General features: G+C 43.7%; 1 protein-coding gene across 1 annotated transcript in view; it reads left to right on the top strand.

Moving 5' to 3' along the window:
* The window catches only part of CWC27 (CWC27 spliceosome associated cyclophilin), a gene marked incomplete at its 5' end in the record, with an annotated part of 272,255 nt that overhangs the window by 12,495 nt on the left and 236,207 nt on the right, over positions 1 to 23,553 (top strand). The window contains 3 exon segments of the mRNA XM_073623567.1: positions 7,028 to 7,107; positions 11,951 to 11,990; positions 13,893 to 14,050. Coding sequence (XP_073479668.1) covers positions 7,028 to 7,107; positions 11,951 to 11,990; positions 13,893 to 14,050 — 278 coding nt within the window.

The raw sequence follows: 23,553 nt of genomic DNA, 5'->3' as shown, positions 1-23,553 counted from the left end.
CCCCGTGTCTGTGCATCTCTGCCCCCCCCGGTGTCAGTGCATCTCTGCCCCCCCCGGTGTCAGTGCATCTCTGCCCCCCCCGGTGTCAGTGCATCTCTGCCCCCCCCGGTGTCAGTGCATCTCTGCCCCCCCCGGTGTCAGTGCATCTCTGCCCCCCCCCCGGTGTCAGTGCATCTCTGCCCCCCCCCGGTGTCAGTGCATCTCTGCCCCCCCCGGTGTCAGTGCATCTCTGCCCCCCCCCGGTGTCAGTGCATCTCTGCCCCCCCCCGGTGTCAGTGCATCTCTGCCCCCCCCCGGTGTCAGTGCATCTCTGCCCCCCCCGGTGTCAGTGCATCTCTGCCCCCCCCCGTGTCAGTGCATCTCTGCCCCCCCCCGTGTCAGTGCATCTCTGCCCCCCCCCGTGTCAGTGCATCTCTGCCCCCCCCCGTGTCAGTGCATCTCTGCCCCCCCCCCGTGTCAGTGCATCTCTGCCCCCCCCCCCGTGTCAGTGCATCTCTGCCCCCCCGCGTCAGTGCATCTCTGCCCCCCCCCCCGTGTCAGTGCATCTCTGCCCCCCCCCCCCCCGTGTCAGTGCATCTCTGCCCCCCCCCCCGTGTCAGTGCATCTCTGCCCCCCCGTGTCAGTGCATCTCTGCCCCCCCGTGTCAGTGCATCTCTGCCCCCCCGTGTCAGTGCATCTCTGTCCCCCCCCCCCGTGTCAGTGCATCTCTGTTCCCCCCCCCGTGTCAGTGCATCTCTGTCCCCCCCCCCGTGTCAGTGCATCTCTGTCCCCCTCCCCCGTGTCAGTGCATCTCTGTCCCCTCCCCCGTGTCAGTGCATCTCTGCCCCCCCCCCGTGTCAGTGCATCTCTGTCCCCCTCCCCCCGTGTCAGTGCATCTCTGTCCCCCTCCCCCCGTGTCAGTGCATCTCTGTCCCCCTCCCCCCGTGTCAGTGCATCTCTGTCCCCCTCCCCCCGTGTCAGTGCATCTCTGTCCCCCTCCCCCCGTGTCAGTGCATCTCTGTCCCCCCCCGTGTCAGTGCATCTCTGCCCCCCCGTGTCAGTGCATCTCTGCCCCCCCCGTGTCAGTGCATCTCTGTTTCCTTTCTTTACTGTCCTGTGCCACTATGTGTCTGTTCCCCCCCCATCCTGCTTTGTATAAGTGCATCTCATTTCCATTCACCCCTCTCCTGTAGCTCTGTTCCCCCTCTCCCTGTCCCGTATCACTGCATCTAAATTACTTTATTTTTTCCTTCCTTATTTAATTTTTTTTAATTTTGATTATGGTATCCAGTATTATGGCAGTGTTTATTATGTTCACTATTCTAGTAATATTGGACCCCAATACAGAAAATAATGAAAAGAACAAATTACTTTTTTTTCCCTTAACGTCTTTCAGGACAGCACCTTGAGAGCGTGGCTCCACCCACTTGACAGGAAACACACCTCCACCAAACTTTAAAAGGAGGCTCCTTCCCACATATCATCAGTTTATGTGTTTCCTCCGGCGGGAAACATGTGGGAGTTTGGAGCTCTCAAGGTTCTGTCCTGAGAGAACAGGCTTCCTACTCCACTATTTTGTCCTTACCTCAGGAGAGCCAATTCCTCCCGTTTTCCACAGGCTTAGGGGTGCCGGGTGGATGGGCTCCTTCTCCCTCGTCAGTGCTCGGGGAGAGCCAGGACTGCTCCAGGTATCGTTGCTCCCGGGCGGGGGTGCTAGGCATGACAGGCACTTGTTTTTTTGGCCAGCATATGTTTTTTTCCCTGACGCCGCCGCCATCTTGGGAAGGGCAGTCAGAGGACTGCATCTGCCGGATGTGAGGTATCCGGAAGTGGGGCGGCATCCGAGGAGCAGGCGTCATTTCCGCCAGAAGTGCAGGGGGAGGAGGGAGGAATGGGTCTGGTGCCTATTTATTTCCGGTCCGGCGCACAGGTGCTATTGGAGTCCGGAACCGGCGTTTTCGCCACAGGCATCAGGCTGCTGCCTCAGCATGGATTCAGGAACCGCAGCTAGTGGAACAGGCACAGGCACCAGCAAGGCCCAGGTAAGGAGCAGACTGTTGTTTCTGCTCAGCTTTACTGTGGGGTCTCTCTCTAGCCCTCTTCTCTCTAAATGTTAGTGAAGCTTGAGGGTATTTTTTCCCCCTGGTGGCGGAGGGGCCTGTCAGGGCACATGAGTCTGGTGGCTTTTCTCACTGTGCACCTGTGGTGAGCATCTTGAATAATCAAGCTGACTCTAAAAGATGGTTTGTCTTTTTCTCTCTCGTTTTCCCTTATCATGGCAGGCCAAGAGCTCTGACCCTGGGATTAGAAAGAAATGTCCTTCATGCAAAATTAAGTTAAATGAAGGCTGGAAAAAGACTTTATGTCAAACATGTATTGACTCCTTGGTGAGGGAAGAAACCACTTCCGCATGCAGTGATTTAATCGCATCTGCTAAAAAGGAATTGGATGCTACCATTCAATCCTTCAGATCCTCACTCACTTATCCATCTGCAAGTCAGCCCACTACCTGACAGTCCTCTCAAGGTTCTCTGTTAGTCCCGGCAGTGGGGGCAGAAATGGGTCCTCTGAACAAGGAAGGGCTTTCCCCATCTCATTCTAATGAATCAGATGAGGATGGTGATGAGCTGGAGAATATGTCTTCCAAATATAAGTTATCTTTGGATCAGGTGGACAGCCTTTTAAAGGCTATTTATGCTACTCTAGGCCTAGAGGAAGAGCATAAGGAAATGTCTCTACACGACAAAATGTATGCAGGGCTTAGCGAGTCCAAGTCCCGTACCTTTCCAGTCCACGCAGTGATTTCTGAAACAATCAGAAAGGAATGGGCTGACCCTGATAGGAAACCATTTTTCTCTAGGGCTCATAAGAGAAGGTTCCCTTTTGATGAAGACCCAGCGGCTCTCAGGAATAAGGTTCCAAAACTTGATGCAGCCTTTTCTCAGGTGTCAAGATCTACTGATCTGGCATTTGAGGATATGGGGATCTTAAAAGACCCCATGGATAAAAAATGGATCAACAGCTCAAGCGGACTTGGCAATCCATTATGGGCAACCTTAAGCCAGCAATGGCAACTACTTGCATCTCCAGGAACTTGGAGTATTGGGTAAATCAGCTTAGAGCTCATATAATAGCACATTCCCCTAAGCAAGAAATCCTTGACTCTTTTTCTACTCTCTCAGCAGCCGTAGCCTATGTTTCTGATGCATCAGCAGGACTCAGTTCTGGACAGGACTGCAGATAAAAAGAAATCTTTTCCTGTCAAAAAGAAGAAACAACCAGTCAAACATTTTTTTCGTCCTCAAAGGGCTCAGGAACAAAACAAACCTCAAGAGAAAAAGAAAAATTGGTCAGGGCAGAGGGGAAAAGGCAAAGGAAATGTCCTTTTCCATCCTCCTGCGTCAACCAGGAAGACGCAATGACAGCCGGTTACAGGTGGGGGGAAGACTGCAGGGCTTTCTCCCCTATTGGGCAAGCATAACGGAAAACCAGTACATTCTGAACATGCTAGCTCAGGGTTACAGTATAGAATTTTCAGATCTCCCCCTAGAAAGGTACTTGGTGACAAATCTTCCAAGAGATGTAACAAAATCCCTAGCAATGAAGACCCTATTAAAGGATCTGATAGATCAGGGGGTTATGACTTATGTCCCACAGGGGGAGCTTTATCAGGGATTTTATTCCCGTATATTCCTGATAAAAAAGCCATCCGGAAATTTTCGTTTAATCCTAAACCTGAAACCACTGAACAGATCAGTCCGATACAAAAGATTTCGTATGGACTCCATCTTCACGGTCAGAAATCTGTTGACAAAGGAATGCTTTATGGCATCAATAGACCTTCGAGATGCCTATCTGCATATTCCCATAGCCCTGCAGTCCCAAAGATTCCTAAGATTGGCGATAAATTTGGGGAAAGAGGTTCTGCACCTGCAATTCAGGGCCCTCCCCTTTGGCCTTTCTTCTGCCCCACGAATATCTACAAAAATAATGGCAGAAGCACTTGCACCTCTTCGCATGCAGGGGATTGTGGTAATTCTGTACTTGGACGACCTACTACTTTTTGCCCCCTTCAGGGAAAGATTGCTAGACGACCTTGGAAAAACCCAAGGTCATCTGGAAACCTTGGGTTGGATCATAAATATGCAGAAGTCAAATTTCAATCCGGCCCAGAAAATACTATTCCTGGGGTATCAGATCTGTTCAAGGGAACAGAAGATTTTTCTCCCAGAAGAGAAAAAGGTGAAAGTCCAGAAGGTGGTAGCGTCCTTACAGACAAGCCTGGAATTATCAGTCCAACAAGTAATGTCATCCCTAGGAACCCTAACCGCAACCATACCAGCCATTCAATGGGCAAGGTTACATTTCAGGCCTCTCCAGACTTTTCTCCTGAGAATATGGAATCACAGGACAGAATCTCTGGAAGCAAAGGTGAAAATACCCACCAAAATCAAAAGATCATTTTGGTGGTGGAGAAGACAGGAGAATCTGTCAAAGGGCCTGCTCTGGTCATTTCCAATAGAAAAGGTGGTAACGACAGATGCCAGTGTATGGGGTTGGGGAGCTCACTTAGATCAAGACTTCACGTAAGGAATGTGGTCTCGGACAGAAGCAAAGAGGTCCTCAAATTGGAGGGAACTAAGGGCAGTCGCCTTAGCATTAGATGCCTTCTCTCCTATCCTTCAAGGTTCCCATGTCCGGGTCCTCTCAGACAACGCCACTACCATAGCCTACCTAAACAAACAGGGGGGCACAAGAAGCAAAACACTTCAGTTGCTAGCTTCAAACATCCTGATTTGGGCAGAAAATCATGTACGGTCCCTATCGGCAGTCCACCTCAAAGGCACCTTAAATGTAGTGGCAGATTATCTAAGCAGAAGGCGGATTCAGGAGTCAGAATGGAGCTTGAATCTGGAAATTTTTGCAATGATTACCAGGACCTGGGGTCAACCACAAATAGACCTATTTGCGTCAGAAGAAAATACACAACTCCCAGTATTTTTCTCGATTCACAGAAACGACAGGGCCCAGGGGACAGATGCGTTAATTCAACCCTGGAACTTCCATCTGGGCTACGCATTTCCTCCTTTCCAACTTATCCCGTTGGTTTTAAGGAAGATACAGAGGGAGAGAGTGGAAGTAATCCTAATTACTCAATTTTGGCCAAAAAGGGCATGGTTTTCCACCATTCTACAGATGGCAGTCAAACCATTTTGGCGGCTGCCTCTCCGGCAAGGCCTGCTCCTACAGGGTCCAACACAGCATCCGGGAGTGGCCAGTCTAAGCCTCACGGCCTGGTTTCTGAGGAGCAGTTGTTAAGAAACAAGGGTCTGTCACAACCCTTGGTAACTACCTTACTTTCCAGTAGGAAGATAGTGACCAGAAAAATCTATGCTAAATATTGGAAAGTCTTCAATTCTTTCTGTCTTTCGACTAAAAGAAAGGTAAGAAATTTTAGTGTCAATTTTGAAATTCCTTCAAGAGGGGGCAGACAAAGGCTTGTCAGTCAGCACCCTTAAGGTACAAATAGCCACTTTTGGGAGTATTTCTAGAAAGACCAATCTCTTCTGAGCCCTTGGTTATAAGATTTTTCAAGGCGCTTACCAGATCCAGACCAGCTCCGGCTAAGCACTTTCCCAATTGGGATCTATCAGTGGTCCTGCAAGCCCTCACGAAGGAACCTTTTGAACCACTACAAGAAATCTCTAAGGAATCTTACTCCTAAAACCTTGTTCTTAGTTGCAATAACGTCAGCAAGGAGAATTGGTGAGCTGTACGCCCTATCTGTTATAAGACCCTTTTTAACCATCTACACAGATAGGATTATATGTAAAACCGATCCGGGTTTTTTGCCAAAGGTGGCATCAGCCCACAATAGGTCGCAGGAGATCGTCCTGCCAACCTTTTGCTCTAACCCCTCGGGGGAAAAAGAAGGCAAATTCCACAATCTGGATGTAAGAAGGACTTTATTATAGTATCTGGAGGTAACAAGTAAATTTCGGTCCTCGGACTCTCTGTTTATACTTTTTTCTGGTAAGAAGAAGGGCCAACAAGCTTCTAAGGGGTCAATAGCTAGATGGCTTAAATCGGCTATTCTAGCAGCCTACTCTCAGTCGGGGCTATCTCCCTCGCTGGGAATTAAAGCACATTCTACCAGGGCTCAGGCCACTACATGGGCAGAAATAGCTGGTGCCACCCCAGATCAGATTTGTAAGGCGGCTACGTGGTCAAATTACCTTACGTTTGTCCGTCATTACAGGCTGGATCTTCTGTCATTAAGTGAACAAACTTTTGGCAGAAAGGTCTTACAGGCTGTGGTCCCTCCCTAAGTGGGTAAGTCTCTATTATCCTCTCAAGGTGCTGTCCTGAAAGACGTTAAGGGAAAAATCAAGTTAGACTTACCGGTAACTTGTTTTCCAGGAGTCTTTCAGGACAGCAGCAACCTGCCCTTATTGTATTAAATTACTATGCTGTGACTAACCATATTCTGATTATGTATTCCAGCTTGGGCCGGAGGTTCTCTACTACTACTGATGATATGTGGGAAGGAGCATCCTATTAAAGTTTGGTGGAGGTGTGTTTCCTGTCAAGTGGGTGGAGCCACGCTCTCAAGGTGCTGTCCTGGAAAACAAGTTACCGGTAAGTCTAACTTGATTTTTTATTTTTTTTGTAATACTGCAATTCACAAACAAATAATTTTTCTGCTGTCCTTGATTTCCCTATGCAGTTGATGTTTTTTGACTTAATATTAGTGGTCCTGACAATTCTCAATAATATTACAATATGGGAACTATAGTGGACAAATAACTTTGGGTCACCAAGTTCACATGAAAATATTCACATAGTAAATTCAAATAAGCCACAGTTTTGGGGGAGGTGGGGCAAGGATATCCAAAAAAGGGGGAATCTCTTCTAAGAAGGGAATTAAACATTTAAGAAGCCAGAAGCTTAACTGAACTCTTTTTAAATGCGCTCTATAGTCAACACAGATGCTTAATAGGTCACAAAGTCCAAGCGGAATTGACATGGATATGCTTTTATTTTACAGACCATGAAGGGAAAAAGCAAAAGTAGTCATGATCTCCTAAAGGATGACCCACGACTAAGTTCTGTTCCAGCAGTTGAAAGGTAAGACTACAATGAGGTTGATTTACTAAAGGCAAATAGAGCAGTCGCTCTAGATCTGAGGGGAAGCTCTGAAATGAGGGCAGGCTCTGCTAATTTCTATCATTCAATATTGTGCAAGCAAAAGTGCAGTTTTTTTTTTTTTGTTTTTTTTTTCTTCTTGCACTTGAATAAATATTCTGAAGTTTTTGCATCATTTACTAGGCTCTGGAGCAAGTGCACTTGCAGTGCACAGTATATTTCGCTTTAGTAAATCAACTACAATTTCTTCTTATCAGTAGAAACTTTTTTTTCTAAGATGATTTTTTTCATAAAGTACATAATAAACAGAGTTGCCTTCAGTCATTAAAGTGATTGTAAAGGCTTTCTTTTTTTCTTCTCTAAAAATAACAAACATGTTATACTCCCCTCCTCTGTGCAGTGGATTTGCACAGAGCAGCCCAGATCTTTCTTTTCTCTGGTCCCTCTTCTGTGCTCCTGGCCCCTCCCTTCTGTTGAATGCCCCCACAACAAGTAGCTTGCTTGCTCCCTGTGTCCATTCAGACACGAAGCCCTGGATCGGCCCCGCACCCTCTCGCATAGAATGCGTCAAGATAAAAAAACCTTCTGACTTTACAACAATTTAGTGAAGGTTGAGTGAAGCCAAGGACATCATATTTTATATATTTTAAATAAAGAACTGAGTCTTACTTTTTGATTCGTGGGTCTTTTGTATAATGTTGGGGCACCATTTATAAGCTGTTTATCAGCCATTCTGACAGGATTGGAGAGGATTTTCCTCTTCCAGCTGAGTAGTATCCTCTTTCTAGCATAATGATACAGTAAACATAGGAAGTATTTGATGTGAGATGGAATCTGCAGCTCACCAAGAAGGCTAATCATCAGGTTAAACATATCAAGGAGACAAAAGGTTTTGTTGAAGCGGACCGCTCAAATTATAAACTTTATCCCGCTGCATTACCCCCCCCCCCCCAAAAGGGTAGAATATATAACTTTTATTTTAGCGTGTGCGTGCATGTAGACGCGCTCCTGAACCTGGGGGAGGACATGTCATGGTTGCCTTAACCTGAAAGAGATTACCGACTCAATGACATCAGAGAACACAATGGTGGCTAGAGACCTGGCATTTCGCATCTGATCAGTGAATCAAACAGGACAATATTGGATTCCCCGGGCGGGTGAGTTTAGTATAAAATGTTAGGATGCACATAAAAACAATTTACCAGTGGAAGTGAAGCCCCTTTGAGAGGTGATTTCTTTTAAGAATTGTGGTTGGAGACTAGTTTAGTTTCCCAGTAGAAACAGTTTAGTTGTTACGAATGATGAGTTTTCAGTGTCTGAAATACGAATCAGAGTCCTGCCATAGGAAAGATATATGTACTGAATTGTGTCAAGTACCCGTGTAGCCATCAATCATGTGCGCTTCTATGGACACTGTTTTTGTCGCATGTCTTAGCTGTAATGACAAAAAAGAAACTTACAGCTAACCTTCCACCGCATTCCATCCACCCTTTCATGGTGCATGGAAGCAATTGTCCTCTTCCAAGACGTATATACACAAAATGGAAAAAAAGGATATCCAGCATCCGTCGGCTAATCCACAGCTTCTTTTATTTTAGAGCAGCACAAATACTGGGTCTGCTGGGATCTTAATCATAGTGTCTTAGCTATGGTATATTTACCTTACAAAATCTATTTGCAGCTGCTTACTTTATTTCGGCTTTCTTCTCCTTTTGCAAATACATTCAACAGCATGCCATATTATATTGCCTGTGAGTTTTCCCATTTATCCAGATCTTGGTATAGTTACTAGTAGTTAGTTATATTCAACTGTGCTACTTCTGTATTATTTAAAACATTTTACTACCATATGGCTCTGGGTTAAGAACAGCTGGTCTAGAGTCTTACTTGTTCAGTGTAATACTTCCTCTTATGATTCCAGTTGGTTGTTGCACACAGTGATGCTGTCCTTTTTGACATGGATTTTTTTTTTAACCTTTTGCCCAGTTAGCAGTGTGTACAGGTGTTTAGTGTAATAACATTGGCCCTTGTCAGGAATTGAACCAACTTGACTTCCTGAACTACTGGGGCTTCCGTCGTTGGACCTCTGTTCATTCATCAAATCTGTTTGAGCACCAAAGTGGCAAAAGGCAGAAAACTACTCCACATGCCCAGCATAACTGGCACTTATGCCTGGCAAGGTACTTCAGAAATGCAGCATGCAGGATTTCAAATGTCCAATACGGTTTAGGGATTTAACTTTTAATAAAAAAAGCTACTAAGTATTTCTTTCTGAATTAAAAACTGTACTTTAAGATAATTCTATCTAGCTAATATTGTAAATTCACCGCAGGAATCAAAACGGGCACCTTGAAGTGACTGTCCTATGACAAATACTGACTCCTATGGAAGCGCCTAAAAATGGTTAAAAACATACGTTTTTTCCCCTAGTAATTAGGGGGTCTTGACTGAGGCCAGTGGGAGTAGAAAATGTCCTGGTGTCATTGGGAGTAAACAATTCCCGATTATTTGTGTCAGTGGTAGGAATAGTGCCCCATCTTTGGTGTCCTTAGGAGAAATGTTGCTCATTTATTAGTTTCAGTGGGACAACATATACCCAATTGTTGGTGTCATTGGTAGGAATAGTACCCCCATTGTTGGTTAAAGCAAGAAGAATTTTCCCCTGTTGTTGGTTAAAGCGAGAAGAATTGTGCCCCATCATTATTGTCAGTGGGAGAACATACGTATGCCCAATTGTTGGTGTCAGTGGGAGCAATAGTACCCCATCACTGGTGTCATTGGGAGGAATTGTGCCCCATTGTTGGTGTCATTATGAAGAATTGTGCCCCTTCATTGGTGTCAGTGGGAGGACATATGCCCAATTGCTGGGGTCAGTGAGAGGAATACTACCCTATTGTTGGTGGTAGTGGGAAGAATTGTGCCCCATCATTGGTGTCATTAGCAGGAATTGTCCTCCATCATTGGGAGGAATTGTCCTCCATCATTGGGAGGAATTGTGCCCCATTGTTGGTGTCATAGGGAGGAATTGTGCTCCTTCATTGGTGTAAATGGGAGGACACGTGCCCAGATGTTTGTGTCAGTGGATGGAATAGTACCCCAGGGGCTGGATAAAGGCAAGCAAAGGGCACATCCCCTGGGCCGCAGTTTGGAGACCCCTGTTTGAAACCATCCAAGACACGACAGTGTAAACTAATGATACTGCACAAGCATTTGTAAGTTGCTCTTTTGCCAAGGAAAATGTTGTTATCTATCCTGCTGTACTGTGTGGATACAAGGCAGCTACCATATTAGATGAAGGTGAAAGCTGTTGCCAGGCAGCTCTATCTATCTCTTTTCCTAGATCCAGCCCCCCTAATGACATTGAATGTGTATTGCAGGGATCACTGAGGCAGTAGTGGGTGGGACATTCTTCTGATGGCATTCTAGTACCTAGGCACTCGCAAATGGGCTGCTTCTAGTCATTGCTTTTTTTTTTGTTTTTTTTTTAATAAGGCTTTTGAACAACCAAATTTAAAGCAGAACTCCTGTCAAGCATAAAATAAAAATGAACAGCCTGTTAAAAAAAAAAAAAAAAAGAGGAAAAAAAAATTGGGTAAAAAAAACGCAGGTTAAAAACGTTTGTAAAAGAAGTGGAGGGGGGAGTGGTTAAAAAAATGAAAACAAGATTTGAAAAAGGTGATAGAAAAATCAGACAAAAGCAGTTTGAAACCATGGAGTTCAAAAAAAAACTTTTATAACGCAGTTACAAAAAATGCAGTTTGGAAAAGTGTTTAAAAAAAAAAAACAGTTCTGCAAAAACACAGGTAAAAAAAAAAGAATTTTGGAAAAATTAGTTCTGCTCTTCTTGCGGGGTGTCTAACAACAGATTTGTTTGAACAGTTTACCAAAATGGAACTTTAGTCAGAAAAAAGTCCTGATCTGAGCTGAGTGTCTTTAGTCTTTTTACCGACTTTTTTTTTTTCTTTGTGTTTTTTCAGTCGCCTGAGGATTAAGCGTTTTTAGCAACATGTGCATTTTTCAAACTTTTTTGAAAGATTAGATTGACGTCTATGAGGCCCAAGAGTGCTTTAAACTTGTAACTCAAAAGAAGCTCATGTACTTTTTCAAGCTTCAAGCTACACCACGCTCAGGCACATTTGAAACCCATTGAAGTTTGGATGATGTGCATTTTGGAGCGTCAAGCTACAAAACGCTCAGGTATGAATAGGGCCTTAAAGCGGACCTTCAGTTGCAATATACACCTTGCCTCCTTGGATTCCATCTCTCTCCACAATGACAAAAGGCCATCCTTTTTTTTCCTTCGTGTTTATTTATCAGCCATTCTCTGCCTCCATTCTCACATTAGTGAGTATGACATGTCCCTCCTGAGATATCCACGTCACCTATCCTAGGGGGCTTTAGCTGAGACACGCACAGCATTGGAGGGGGGCGACCTTGTGCCAAATCAGGGGGCTGACTGCAGGGGGAAAAAAAAGAACTCTCTATTAGTACACACCAAACTGAGCATGTGTAGCTTCCCCCCAAGGATCTGTACTATAAACGGGAGATAAATTGAGGACTGTGGAAGAAGGGGAGGGTCAGAGAAGACAGGATCAAACAGTCTTTTTACACAATGCTGAGGATTAACCCCTTAGGTTTCACAGTGGGGATAACAAGTATGCTTTACTGCATATACACACTGATTTTACTGTTGTGGGTTTAGTAACACTTTTTAAGAACCTTTTTAAGTTTTTGGTTAACTAGATGGCACTGTTATTATACTATTATACTGTATTTATACTGTCTCAAACTGAAAGGAGTTTATAAAGGAATTTTTGTTTTACAGCCCAAAAACTTCAAAAAAGTCTGACAGTGAAAGTGATGAGGTAAGAATAAAGCTTTTTTATTTAGTTATGTTTCAAGCAGAAGTTTGTTTTCCTGTGCGGTCTGGTTTTGCAACCCACTGACTGAATCTAAATACACAGCAAATCTATATGGCTAGCTATATTATGTCAATTTATAAATGATATTATTAACATTGCTCCAATTAGGTTTTACAATCTTTTTTCTCTGTATCTTTACTGGAGCCGGAGTTCATCTTTCCACATTCTATCCTCCCTCGGTTGTTATACAGCAAGGCTCAGTCATTTGTCCCTCATTTTCTTTCTTTCATCCTCTAGAATAGATTATCTTACTCAGTTTATTGGATTTCATTATCATACAATCTACTTTTCTGATGCTTTCCTATTATGCTACTTCTTTTCCTTTTTTTGTTCTCGTATTGCTTAAAATGACCCAGTGCTTGGCTAAAATTAGTGAAGGCACAATACAGTACACGCTTTACTGTTATTATTGCCTAAAATTTTTTATATTTTAGGTTTTTTATAGCTTTCTCATGATCCCGTGCAGAGAGTTTGGGGAGGACTTTAGCTAATTTACCTGAAAGCTCAATCTGGCTTTAAACGCATTCCAGGTACATCACAACAAAAGCTGTACAAAGTTTTACAATTAATTTCCTTTAGGCTGGGTTTACACTATTGCAAATTGGATGCGAATTTCCCGCATCCAATTCGCAATAGCAGGAGATTTTGACCTGTTCGCTATGGAACTGGTTCACATATCTCTGCTGCAGCTCCGGTGCGAATTTGCACAGGAGTCCTGTGCATCTTTTAGTGCAATTCTGGTCCGATTTCAGCCAAAAACTCAGGCTGAAATCGGACCTGAAAAAGGTGAACAGGGATGCACTGGACCCCTGCTGTGAGCCGCATGCAAAAATAGTGTGAAACCAGCCTAAGAAAACAACCACAGCGTGCTAGCATACTGCAGGACGGCACCCTTGTTCACTATGTGGAAGCAGTGGTCTCTCTTCATAGGTTTGATATGCCCCCTGTTAGTTAGAGTGAGGGCTGTGCAATTAGCAGGGATCAAGAGGGTTTCTGATTACAGCGCTATAGGTCATACTCGGCAGAGGGGATGTGGTGGACCTCTTCAGAGAGACTACTGCTTCTACACAAAGAGCAAAGGTTCTTCACTACAGCATGCTGGCTGGTGACAAGCTTTTCTACCTGGGCTGTGACTCCTTTCTAAAGAACTGTAAGACCTTTTTTTTTGATGCACCCCAAATTATGTAGGAGATTTAAACTGAAAATTTAGTTGGGCTTTAAAGTGGAACTAAACGCTTCTATTATTTACAGCCGAGGAAGCTGCCATTTTAGCCCTTGTTTGATGTGCAATTGCCATGGTGCTAAACATGTGGTCAGCTATAACGCCAACCATTTGATGGTTGACAGGTCATTTGATGGCTAACATAACCACGTTAGTAACTGTAACAGTTTTCATTCAAGGCATATTGATCTCTACACTCATGTGAAGGGCCATTTTTACCCATGTGGGATGTACAGGTGTTCCATGCAGGCAGCCTGTTCAAATCAGTGACAGGGGGCTGGCTGCATGGACCTGCATAGACCTCCACTCACATCCCGGAATGTACATCCATGCGGGTCTGTTGCACGGAACACCTGCTCATCCTGCATGGGTAAACAACAGCCCTTCGCACATGTGTATGGATTGAAACACCTGTGTGAATGAGAGTACCCATTGGTTGTGACTGCAACTCTTGGCTTGCCATTGAACAAAATAAGTGTTGCTGTGGCACTGTGTAGGGTAGTGATTTACTGGGCTCATGTGTTTGAGCCTGTGCTTTAATATAACCACACTTTGATCAGTGTAAGGGGCTCCTGGTTTATATATAATATGCAGTCTTTTCTCAGGATTGCATTGTATTGTAGGAGAGCACAAGTGAGGAAGGTGAAGAGGAAATTGACAGTGATGAAAAGCATCAGATGAAAGATCGCATCTCCAACAAATTGAAAAAAGATTTGGGTAAAAATGAAAAGATATTAGCGAAAGCAGCTGAAGATCAATCAGAGAAGAGGAGTAGCCGCAGGTAAGCAAATAAAGTTATACTCTGTCATGACATCCTGTATCTAGAAGAAATGATAATTAGAATATCCTCAGCTGATGGCTGGGGTATTGGTTGTCATTTGATTCTGGGTCTTAGAATGCTTCTATGAATTATGGGACCTAAGAACAGCTGAAGGAAACCTGTACACTTTGAGGTGCAGGGGCTGCCATAACAGACCTCTCCTACTGAAGTTTCCTGTCTATCATTTGATCCAGTGGTTTCAATAGTTGCTAAATCAAGGAGCCAGAATAAGCATGTTGATCAGTTTTGCTTGTTCTGTAGATGGTGTAGATGGAATAGATGATTGGATATTTGTATGCAGACCTAAAATTTGAAAAATGAGGAATGACTTGGCTAAGTTTAAGACCACTGGAAACATTTTCTAGGGAGAGATACCCATTAAATGCATGCAAATATGTTTTTAAGGCTTGGAGCCTTCTTTCTCTGTTGATTTATATGAATAATATTGCTGTTTAGCGCTCTATGTTGCTAATTTTTACTTTTGGCTAGTATGACTAGAGGTAAAAATAAAACATTTTTTTTAATTAGATGTGATCAGTGGTCATCCGCCCTGTTATGGTCTCCACCTATTTGCACTTTAAAATCCCTGTGTGGATATATATATATATATATATATATATATATATATATATATATATATATATATATATAATATACTCTACCTTCTACCTGCACTAAGATTCCAAGAAGTGTTGTCAGCCCCAGCTGAGTTCTCCCCAGCTGGACTACAGAACAACTCTGATGAAAAGAGTCTGCAACTCCTTGCTTGCTCTTTAAAATCTTCAAAATGTATTGGTCCTCCATAAAAGATACAGTAACGGACAGCAGATGTAAACGCGTTTCAGCCTTGTGGGCCTTAACATCTCTCCCTCTATTCACTTCCATAACTCCTTGGTTATTATTATTATTATTATAATACAGGACTTATATAGCGCCAACAGTTTACGCAGCGCTTTACAACATGAGGGCAGACAGTACAATTACAATACAATTCAATACAGGAGGAATCAGAGGGCCCTACTCGTTAGAGCTTACCATCTAGGAGGGAGGGTCAAATTATACAAGAGGGTAACAGCTGTGGGGGATGAGCTAATGGAGAAAACAGTGCAGTTGTTCGATGGAGGCAGGATAGGCTTCTCTGAAGAGGAAAGTTTTCAGGGATCGCCTAAAGGTGGGTACATTTGGAGACAGTCTGACAGATTGGGGTAGGGAATTCCAGAGTATGGGCGAGGCTCGGGAGAAGTCCTGGAGGTGGATATGGGAGGAGGTGATGAGGGAACTATAGAGCAGGAGGTCTTGGGAGGAACGGAGAGGGCGATTAAGTTGGTATTTTGAGACTAGGCTAGTGATGTAGCTGGGGGCCGAGTTGTGGATGGCTTTGTAACTTATTGTTAGTATTTTGAATTTAATTCGTTGGGCGAGTGGCAGCCAATGGAGGGATTGGCAGAGAAGGGGTAGCAGACACTGAGTGGTTTGTAAGGTGGATGAGTCTGGCAGCAGCATTCATGATGTACTGAAGGGGGATAGTCTATTTAAAGGTAAGCCAATGAGAAGGTAGTTGCAGTAGTCGATGCGAGAGATAACCAGGGAGTGAATCAGGAGCTTTGTGGTTTCATTGGTTAGAAAGGGGCATTGTTTAGAGATGTTGCGGAGGTTGAGGCGAGCTTTGGAAAGTGATTGGATGTGGGGCCGAAAGGAGAGTTCAGAGTCCAGGATAACACCTAGCACCCTGACATGTGGGGATGGGTGGATGGTTGTGCTCTTGACAGACAAGTCAGGGGAAGAGGCACGTGGGGGGAGGAAATATTATAAGCTCGGTTTTGGACAAGTTGAGTTTAAGGAAGTAAGTTAGTGATGCGTGAGGAGACTGATGGGGTAAGTTGAGGGGTGGAGAGATAGATTTGTGTGTCATCAGCGTAAAAATTATATTGAAAGCCGTGAGAGACTATCAGCTGACCCAGGGAAGAGGTGTAGATTGAAAATAAAAGAGGTCCAAGAACAGAACCTTGGGGGACCCCGACGGAAAAGGGAAGAGGAGTGGAGGAAGTAGAATTGTAAGTGACACTGAAGGCGCACTGGGATAGGTAGGATGAGAGCCACTGAAGAGCACAGTCACGAAGACCGAGGGAGTAAAGTTTTTTTGAAGAGGAGGGGGTGGTCAACCGTGTCAAAGGCAGCTGAAAGGTCCAGAAGTAGGAGTACAGAATAGTGTCCGTTGGTTTTTGCAGTTAGGTCGTTTGTGAGTTTTAGAAGAGCAGTTTCTGTGGAGTGTTGAGGGTAAAATCCAGATTGAAGGGGATCAAGAAGGTTGTTCTTAATGAGGTGGTCACTCAGTTGGTTGTAAACCAGGCGTTCAAGGAGTTTAGAGGAAAAGGGGAGCAAGGAGATAGGGCGTAGGTTAAGATTGGTAGGGTCCAAGGATGGCTTTTTTTTTTTTTTTTTTACAAATTCCGTTCTTTTTTGAAAGTATCATTCACATGTACAGGAAAATAAATTTGTGGTACAGGTATCAGGTATATATCGTATTTAGTGAATAACAAGTATACTGAGGCCTTACAATTTTACTAAAACGTAATGGTGGATATTCAATAGATGTGCTTATACACAAAAAGCATGCTTTAAATCTTTTCAGTGAACTTATTTATTGCAATCTACTAATAGTTTTAGTTCTTTGTCCTCTTTTTATTATTGGTCTGGTGGTGTGGCATTCAGTTCGTCACAAGTGGATGCTTCGTTTAACCAGGTGTCCCATATCTTATTATATTTTGTGGGACATCCTATGGGCATAGATTTCTTTTTTATATGGCAAGACGTTGTTAACTAATGCAACCCATTCCTTGAAATTGGGCGGTGTTGCTCTAAGCCATTTCATTGCAATAAGCATTCTGGCAATAAACAGTGTTTCCTGTAGAAATATGTGATTGAATTTATCCGATTCAGGGTTCGGGAACACCCCCAATATACATTGTTTCGGGCATAGAGTTAATGGAGAGCCCATCTTGTCATGAATAAATTTAACTATTTGGGCCCAATAATCCTGTATCATTGGACATAACCACAGGAGGTGAAAAAATGTCCCCTGAGGGCTTGCACATCTAGGACAAAGTGGGCTATGTTCATCTCTAAATTTGGCCAAACGTATGGGGGTCAGATAAGATCTGTGTAGAATAAACAGTTGTGTGAGACGGTCTGAAGGATTATGAGAGACTTTTTAACAGGCGTCTAGAAATTCTTCCCACTCCTCCTCCTCCATCTCACCCATGTCCCCGAACCCATCGCTCTTTTAGTTTATAGGCAGTTGTTACCGCCGTGGGGCGAAGTAAGCTTGAGTAGAATATGGAGATTAGTTTTTGGTGATCCGGACCATTTATCACAGCCAGAATATCCAATTGCTCTAAATTTGGTGGGGAATCTCGAAATTGGGTCTGGAGAGCATGGCGAAGCTGGAGGTATCGGAAGTGCATAGAGTTGGGAAGACCAAACTGGTCTTTCAGTTGTTGAAATGACTTGAGAATGTCTCCGATGTACATATCTGCTAGATAAACCACCCCATGATAAATCCACAAATCAATATCTGGTAGATGTGATAATTCGGTGAGACCTGGGTTATTCCATAAGGGTGTCTGACTGTGTGTTGGGGGGAGCTGAAGTTTGCGACCAACAATCTCCCATATCCTACAATAGTTGTATAGCAGGCCTTTGCCTTTGTGACCGTCCAAGTTAGCTCTTTCTCTATTATCCCTGAGGATGAGTTGGAAGGGGTGGGAGTGTATACGTGCGGCTTGAGAGCTTACTAGTGCCATGAACCGTTCCTTATCTTCTTTATCTATATGAAAAAAATGTGACAGCTGTGCTGCCAGGTAATATAAATTGTAGTCCGGCAGTGCTGTACCCCCTAAATCAGTGGGGTTTTTCAGCACCTGCCAGGACAACTTGTGCCGTGTTTTACCCCACACAAAAGTGTTTAAAATTGTTTCTACAGCTTTAAAATATCTCAGGGGTATGTAAACAGGTGCATGCCAGAAGACATATAGGAATTTGGGCAACAAAATCATTTTTGTCAAATTTATTCAACCCATCACTCCCAGTGGAAGTCTAGACCACAGTTGTGTTTTAGTTTTCAGTATTTGGAACAACGGCTCTAGGTTTAGTCTAATGTATTCATCTGGAGATCGTGTAATTTTTATACCTAAGTATTTGATTTCACTAACCCGCATTAAGGGGGATGAGGCCTGCACTTCTGATGGGGCTCCAAGATCCACAGGGAGTATCTGGGACTTCTCCCAGTTGATCCTTAGACCTGAGTAGTTCCCAAATTGCTTAATAATTTCAAGGGCCGTTAGTAATGAGTGACCTGAATCTTCTAGGTATAAGAGCATATCGTCCGCATATAGGCTGATTTTCTCGGTCAGGTGACCCCGGCTTAAACCCTTAACCTCTGGATGTTCTCTTAGTGATGACGCCAGGGGTTCTACTGCTAGGGCGTACAGTAGAGGGGAAAGGGGACAGCCCTGACGTGTGCCCCTGGCTAGTGGGAATGCCTGTGACGTTTTACCGTTGACCAAGATCCTGGCACTCGGAGGTACAGAAGCTGAATCCAGCGGATATATTTGGGTCCGAAACCGAACCTGGTCAGACACTCCCAAAGATAGTCCCATTCGACTGAGTCGAACGCTTTAGCAGCGTCAAGGGACACCACTACTCTGGAGCCCGTCCGGTCGTGTCTGGCCTGTAAGTTCATATACAGTCTTCGTAGATTGTACGCTGTATTTTTTGCCGGCATGAACCCGGTTTGATCGGGGTGTATAAGACTCAGAATAACCTTATTCAAGCGCAGTGCCAGGATCTTAGCCAATATTTTTATGTCTATCTGTAGTAGGGAAATGGGACGATGTGATTCTGGGAGTGTTGGGTCTTTACCCGGTTTAAGGATGAATACAATAAATGCCTCGCTCATTGATTTGGGAAGGGAACCCGATTTAAATATGTAGGTAAATATTGCATGGAGCTTGGGGGTCCAAGGATGGCTTTTTAAGTATGGGGGTGACCAGTGCATGTTTTAGAGCATTGGGAAGGTACCAGAGGTGAGGGAGAGATTGAAGATGTGGGTTAGAGAGTGTAGGATGGAGTCAGAGGGCGATCAGAGCATTTGAGAGGGAATAGGGTCTAGGGGACAGGTGGTTAGGTGGGCGATAGAAAGGAGTTTAGCAACTTTGTCTGTAGTAGCAGATTTAAAAAAGGGGAGTGTCGGTTGTACCTGTTGACATGGGGTCTTAGCTGGGGGAGATACCTGTGGAGTGGAGATTTCATCACGGATTGTATCAATCTTGTTTTTGAAGTGATTAGCGATCTCCTGTGCAGTGAGTGAGTCAGTGGGTGGAGGCGGTGAAGGACGAAGTAGAGAGTTGAAGGTGGAGAAGAGTTTACAGGGACTGGATGAGAAGGTGTTAATAAGAGTTGTAAAATAGGTTTGCTTGGCAGTGTTGAGGAAAGAATAGTATTTTTGGAGGGCAGATTTGTATTGGTTGAAGTCTTTGAGAGACTTAGTCTTGTGCCACAGACGCTCAAGAGCGCGACTACGTTTTTTGAGAATTTTAGTGTCATCTGTTTGCCAGGGTTGTAGGGGTCAGGGTCTGATTCTGCATGTAGTGAGGGGAGCAAGCTTGTCCGGGGTGGAGGACAGGGATTTATTGTAGAGGGACGTGGCTTGGTTGGGGCAGGACAGGGGAGAGATTTTGTCATAGAGGTGGTCAGTAGCAGAATAGAGGAGAGAGGTGTTGAAGTTGCGAAAGTTTCTACGGGTGATGGTTAGGCGATTGGAGGGAAAGGTGGTGGAAGATAGGGAGAGAGAAACTAATAAGGTGGTGGTCGGAGAGAGGAAAAGGATTGTTTGAGAAGTTGCATGGTGTGCATAGGTAGGAGAATACAAGGTCACATTGTTTACATTCTAAGCACTCTCTCCCTTCCCACTGAAGCTGCTTACTGTTTTTTTTTCCAACCAAATTTTAACTGTTAAGCATCAGTAGTGCCAGTGCTGTCATATTGTATACATGCACACATACATTTCTCTCCCAGCATAACAATGCTGCTGCCTTGACTCCTATTGGCACACCTACATACACACTGCAGAACTCTCTAGGGATCACTTCTTCTGGTATCTGCCCTTGCAAAATTTTACAAGCCTGGGGATGATGTCCCCAGTCATAATAAAAATTTACTGGAGATGGGGACTCAAGGGAACATTTAGATCATGCCTTGAGATCGATGTTAAAGTGGTTGTAAAGGCTTAAGGTTTTTTACCTTTATGCATTCCAAGTATGAATGTAAAAAACCTTTAGTGTGCAGCAGCCCCCCCAGCACCCCCTAATAGTTATCTGACCCCTATCTCAATCCAGCAATGCACATGAGAGCAGCGGCTCTCCTGGCTCTCTACCTCCTCGTTGGCTGAAACAGCAGCGGGAGCCATTGGCTCACATTACTGTCAGTCACAGCTAGTGAACCAATGAGGTGAGAGTGGGGGCCGAGACAAGCTCCATGTGTGAATGGACACATAGAGCAGCGGCTCGGGTGTCCTATAGCAAGCTGTTTGCTATGGGGGCACTGGGCAGGAGGCAGAAGCCAGGAGCACTGTTGGGGGAAACCCAAGAAGAGGAGGATTGTATGTAAAACCACAGAATAACGTGTTTTGTTATTAAAAGGAAAATCTGCCTTTAACCACCTCATTTTACTATACGGCGGACAGGATCCCCTCCCGTTTTGGGACAACGTTATATGACATCGCCCCAGTGTCACTGCTCTCACACACCCAGTGTTCGCAAGTTCGCCGTGTCCCTGATTATCATTGCAGCCCCAGCAGTGATGACAGTCAGTGACCATCTGTGATGCCAATCTGTGTCCATCAGTTTCACCAATTTGTGCCCATAAGTGCCACCTATCAGTTCCCATCAATGCCGCCTCATCAGCACACATCAGTGAAGGAGAAACCGTACTTATTTACAAAATTTTCTTACAGAAACTAAGAAAACTTTTTTTTTTTGGTCTTTTTTTCATTTTTTTTTTTTTTTTTTTTAGCAAAAAATTAAAAACCCAGCGGTGATTAAATACCATCAAAAGAAAGCTCTATTTGTGTGAGCAAATGGTAAAAATGTAATTTGGGTTGCATGACCGCGCAATTGTCATTCAAAGTGTGACCGCGCTGAATGCTGAAAATTGGCCTGAGCAGGAAGGGGGTGAAAGAGCCCAGTATTGAAGCGGTTGATATCACTTTAAGGACCCTTTCACACTTGTGCGACTTGTCCTGCTACTTGGGATGGAAAAGTCGCATGACAAGTTGTACCCCATGATTTCCAATGATTACTGTTCATATCTGTGCAACTTCAAGTCGCAACAACTTCAAAGTAGTCCCTGTACTACTTTGGTCCAACTTTGATGCGAGTTGAGATCCACAGACCTCAAGTTTACGCAGGCTTTCCCTGAAATCGCGTGACTTTCAAGTTGCGGCAGTGTTAAAGGGGCCTAAGTAAAAATGGGAGATTTCCTGTGTTCACAATAAATGCTGCACTTGTGATTTCTGTTTTGGTAGTAACTACCAGAAAGGATTTTTGGCAAATAAAAATATTTCTCAGTGCAGTGGTGTCAGTTGCTAGAGAATTGTATTTACTAATACGTTTAACTATAATGGCTTTTCATGCTGGTCTGTGATTGTTCTTGCATTCAACTTTTTATTAGTGTAATTCTTTCAGAAGCTCCTACCCCTCTAGGTTGTTGAATAAAGTAATACATGCCACTATATACTATAGATCAAATGTATCTTTCCTTTAAAACTAATAGGCTGTTTTCACACAGGTGTTCTGTCAGTTTGTTTTTGATTAATTACATGAATTAACAATGGACTGCAATGTATCCCTATGAGTAGCTGGATGTAGATGGGCATGCGATTGCCTATATTCAGCCATATCTGGATCCCTTCAGGGTAAAAAAACAGAAACAGAAAAAGTTTGGGTCAAGATCGACTTTTACTGACCTGATCAGATGTTGGCTGATCTAGGCAGACACAGGTGTGCCAACATCAGACCATTACATAGTTCCTTTTTTCCTCCTCAGTAAGAACAATGTAATATATGTGAAATCTGTTTCTGTTCTGATCCAACTCAGCAAGGGTCAGTCTAGGATTCCCTGCTAAACAAAACAAAAAAGGTGCCCATGTGAAAGGGGCCATAGTCCTAGATTGACACTTCTCCTCAACCCATTCTAAACTTGTTGTAAACCTCAATCATGAAATATGAACAAAGCATATCCCTCTGTAGTTTGTACTTGTCTCAGTTAAGAGCACTAAGTGTTACTTTTGTCTACTGCTTTGTTCCTCTGCTATCAGCATGAATCACTTCTGACAAGTTTTCCTGACACCAAGAGAAAAAAAGGTGACAGAGGAGGGATCTAGGGTTAATTGAAAGCCTCAGCTCTGTTCCTTTGTGCTGCGTGAAGGGGGTTGTGTCCCTTCCCTCCAATCAGCTCTCAGAGCTCTCCTTACTGAGCTCTGCAGAGTGTAACTTCAGCTCACTGACCCCTTTTTTTCTGAACTCTGACAGCCTTTATAATGCAGTACTTTGAACAGATGTAGGGAAGAGAGTGCTGCAGATAAACATGTACAGCTTATGTAGGATGATTTGTTTAATCTCTGGGTATCACCTGAGGGCCAATCACTTCATTTGGGTATATGTAAAGGTTTACAACCACTTTAAATTTCGCCCAACCCCTATTACAAACCTTGACCTCTTAAGATGCAAACTTCATGTTAACACCAGTTAGCATTCTTATGTTGTATTGCTCCAGTTCTAATGGCCTTATGCAAGTTTTGCAAACGAAAAACACTGCTGCTTTGCCTAGTTTCTTTAAAATAACAATTTTCTGTTGTCATTCCCACACAAACCTGTAGATGGCAGAAAAGACCACTAGATACAATATTTCTCCCAAAATCTCTAGGAAAAGTAACCTTCCCAATTATCTAATTCTTTAGGATTACACATCTTTGTTTTGTTGCACAAACAAGAATGCAAACTAGAACAAAAATATTTCAGTGCCAAACATGCCATACTATTCAACAGTATTTTTTGACCCAAAATATTGTACATTTTATCAATAACCTTTTCATACCCATAGGTTATTATCGCCTAGATGTCCAGGTCAAATTTAGGATCATCAACATATGCTGGTTAACTTGACTATAACTACCTAAATATTTTTTTTTCTTTTTTTTTTTTTTTTTATAGGGCATATAAAGGCTTTTATTTGTAGGCTAAAAATTGTGAGCATTAAAAAAAATTGAATACTGTAATTGTATCTGACAATCACAGTAATAGAGTTACACCGCAGGATGAAGGCTGACTATGTTAGCTGACATTGGGATTACATGATTCGGAAACCACTCTGATTCTGGAACATTAGTGGGGGACAGGGCTTTAAAT

The sequence above is a fragment of the Aquarana catesbeiana genome, linkage group LG01, assembly GCF_042186555.1.
Source record: "Aquarana catesbeiana isolate 2022-GZ linkage group LG01, ASM4218655v1, whole genome shotgun sequence".
NCBI classification, from domain to species: domain Eukaryota; kingdom Metazoa; phylum Chordata; class Amphibia; order Anura; family Ranidae; genus Aquarana; species Aquarana catesbeiana.
This window is presented reverse-complemented; position numbering and strand designations above follow the sequence as displayed.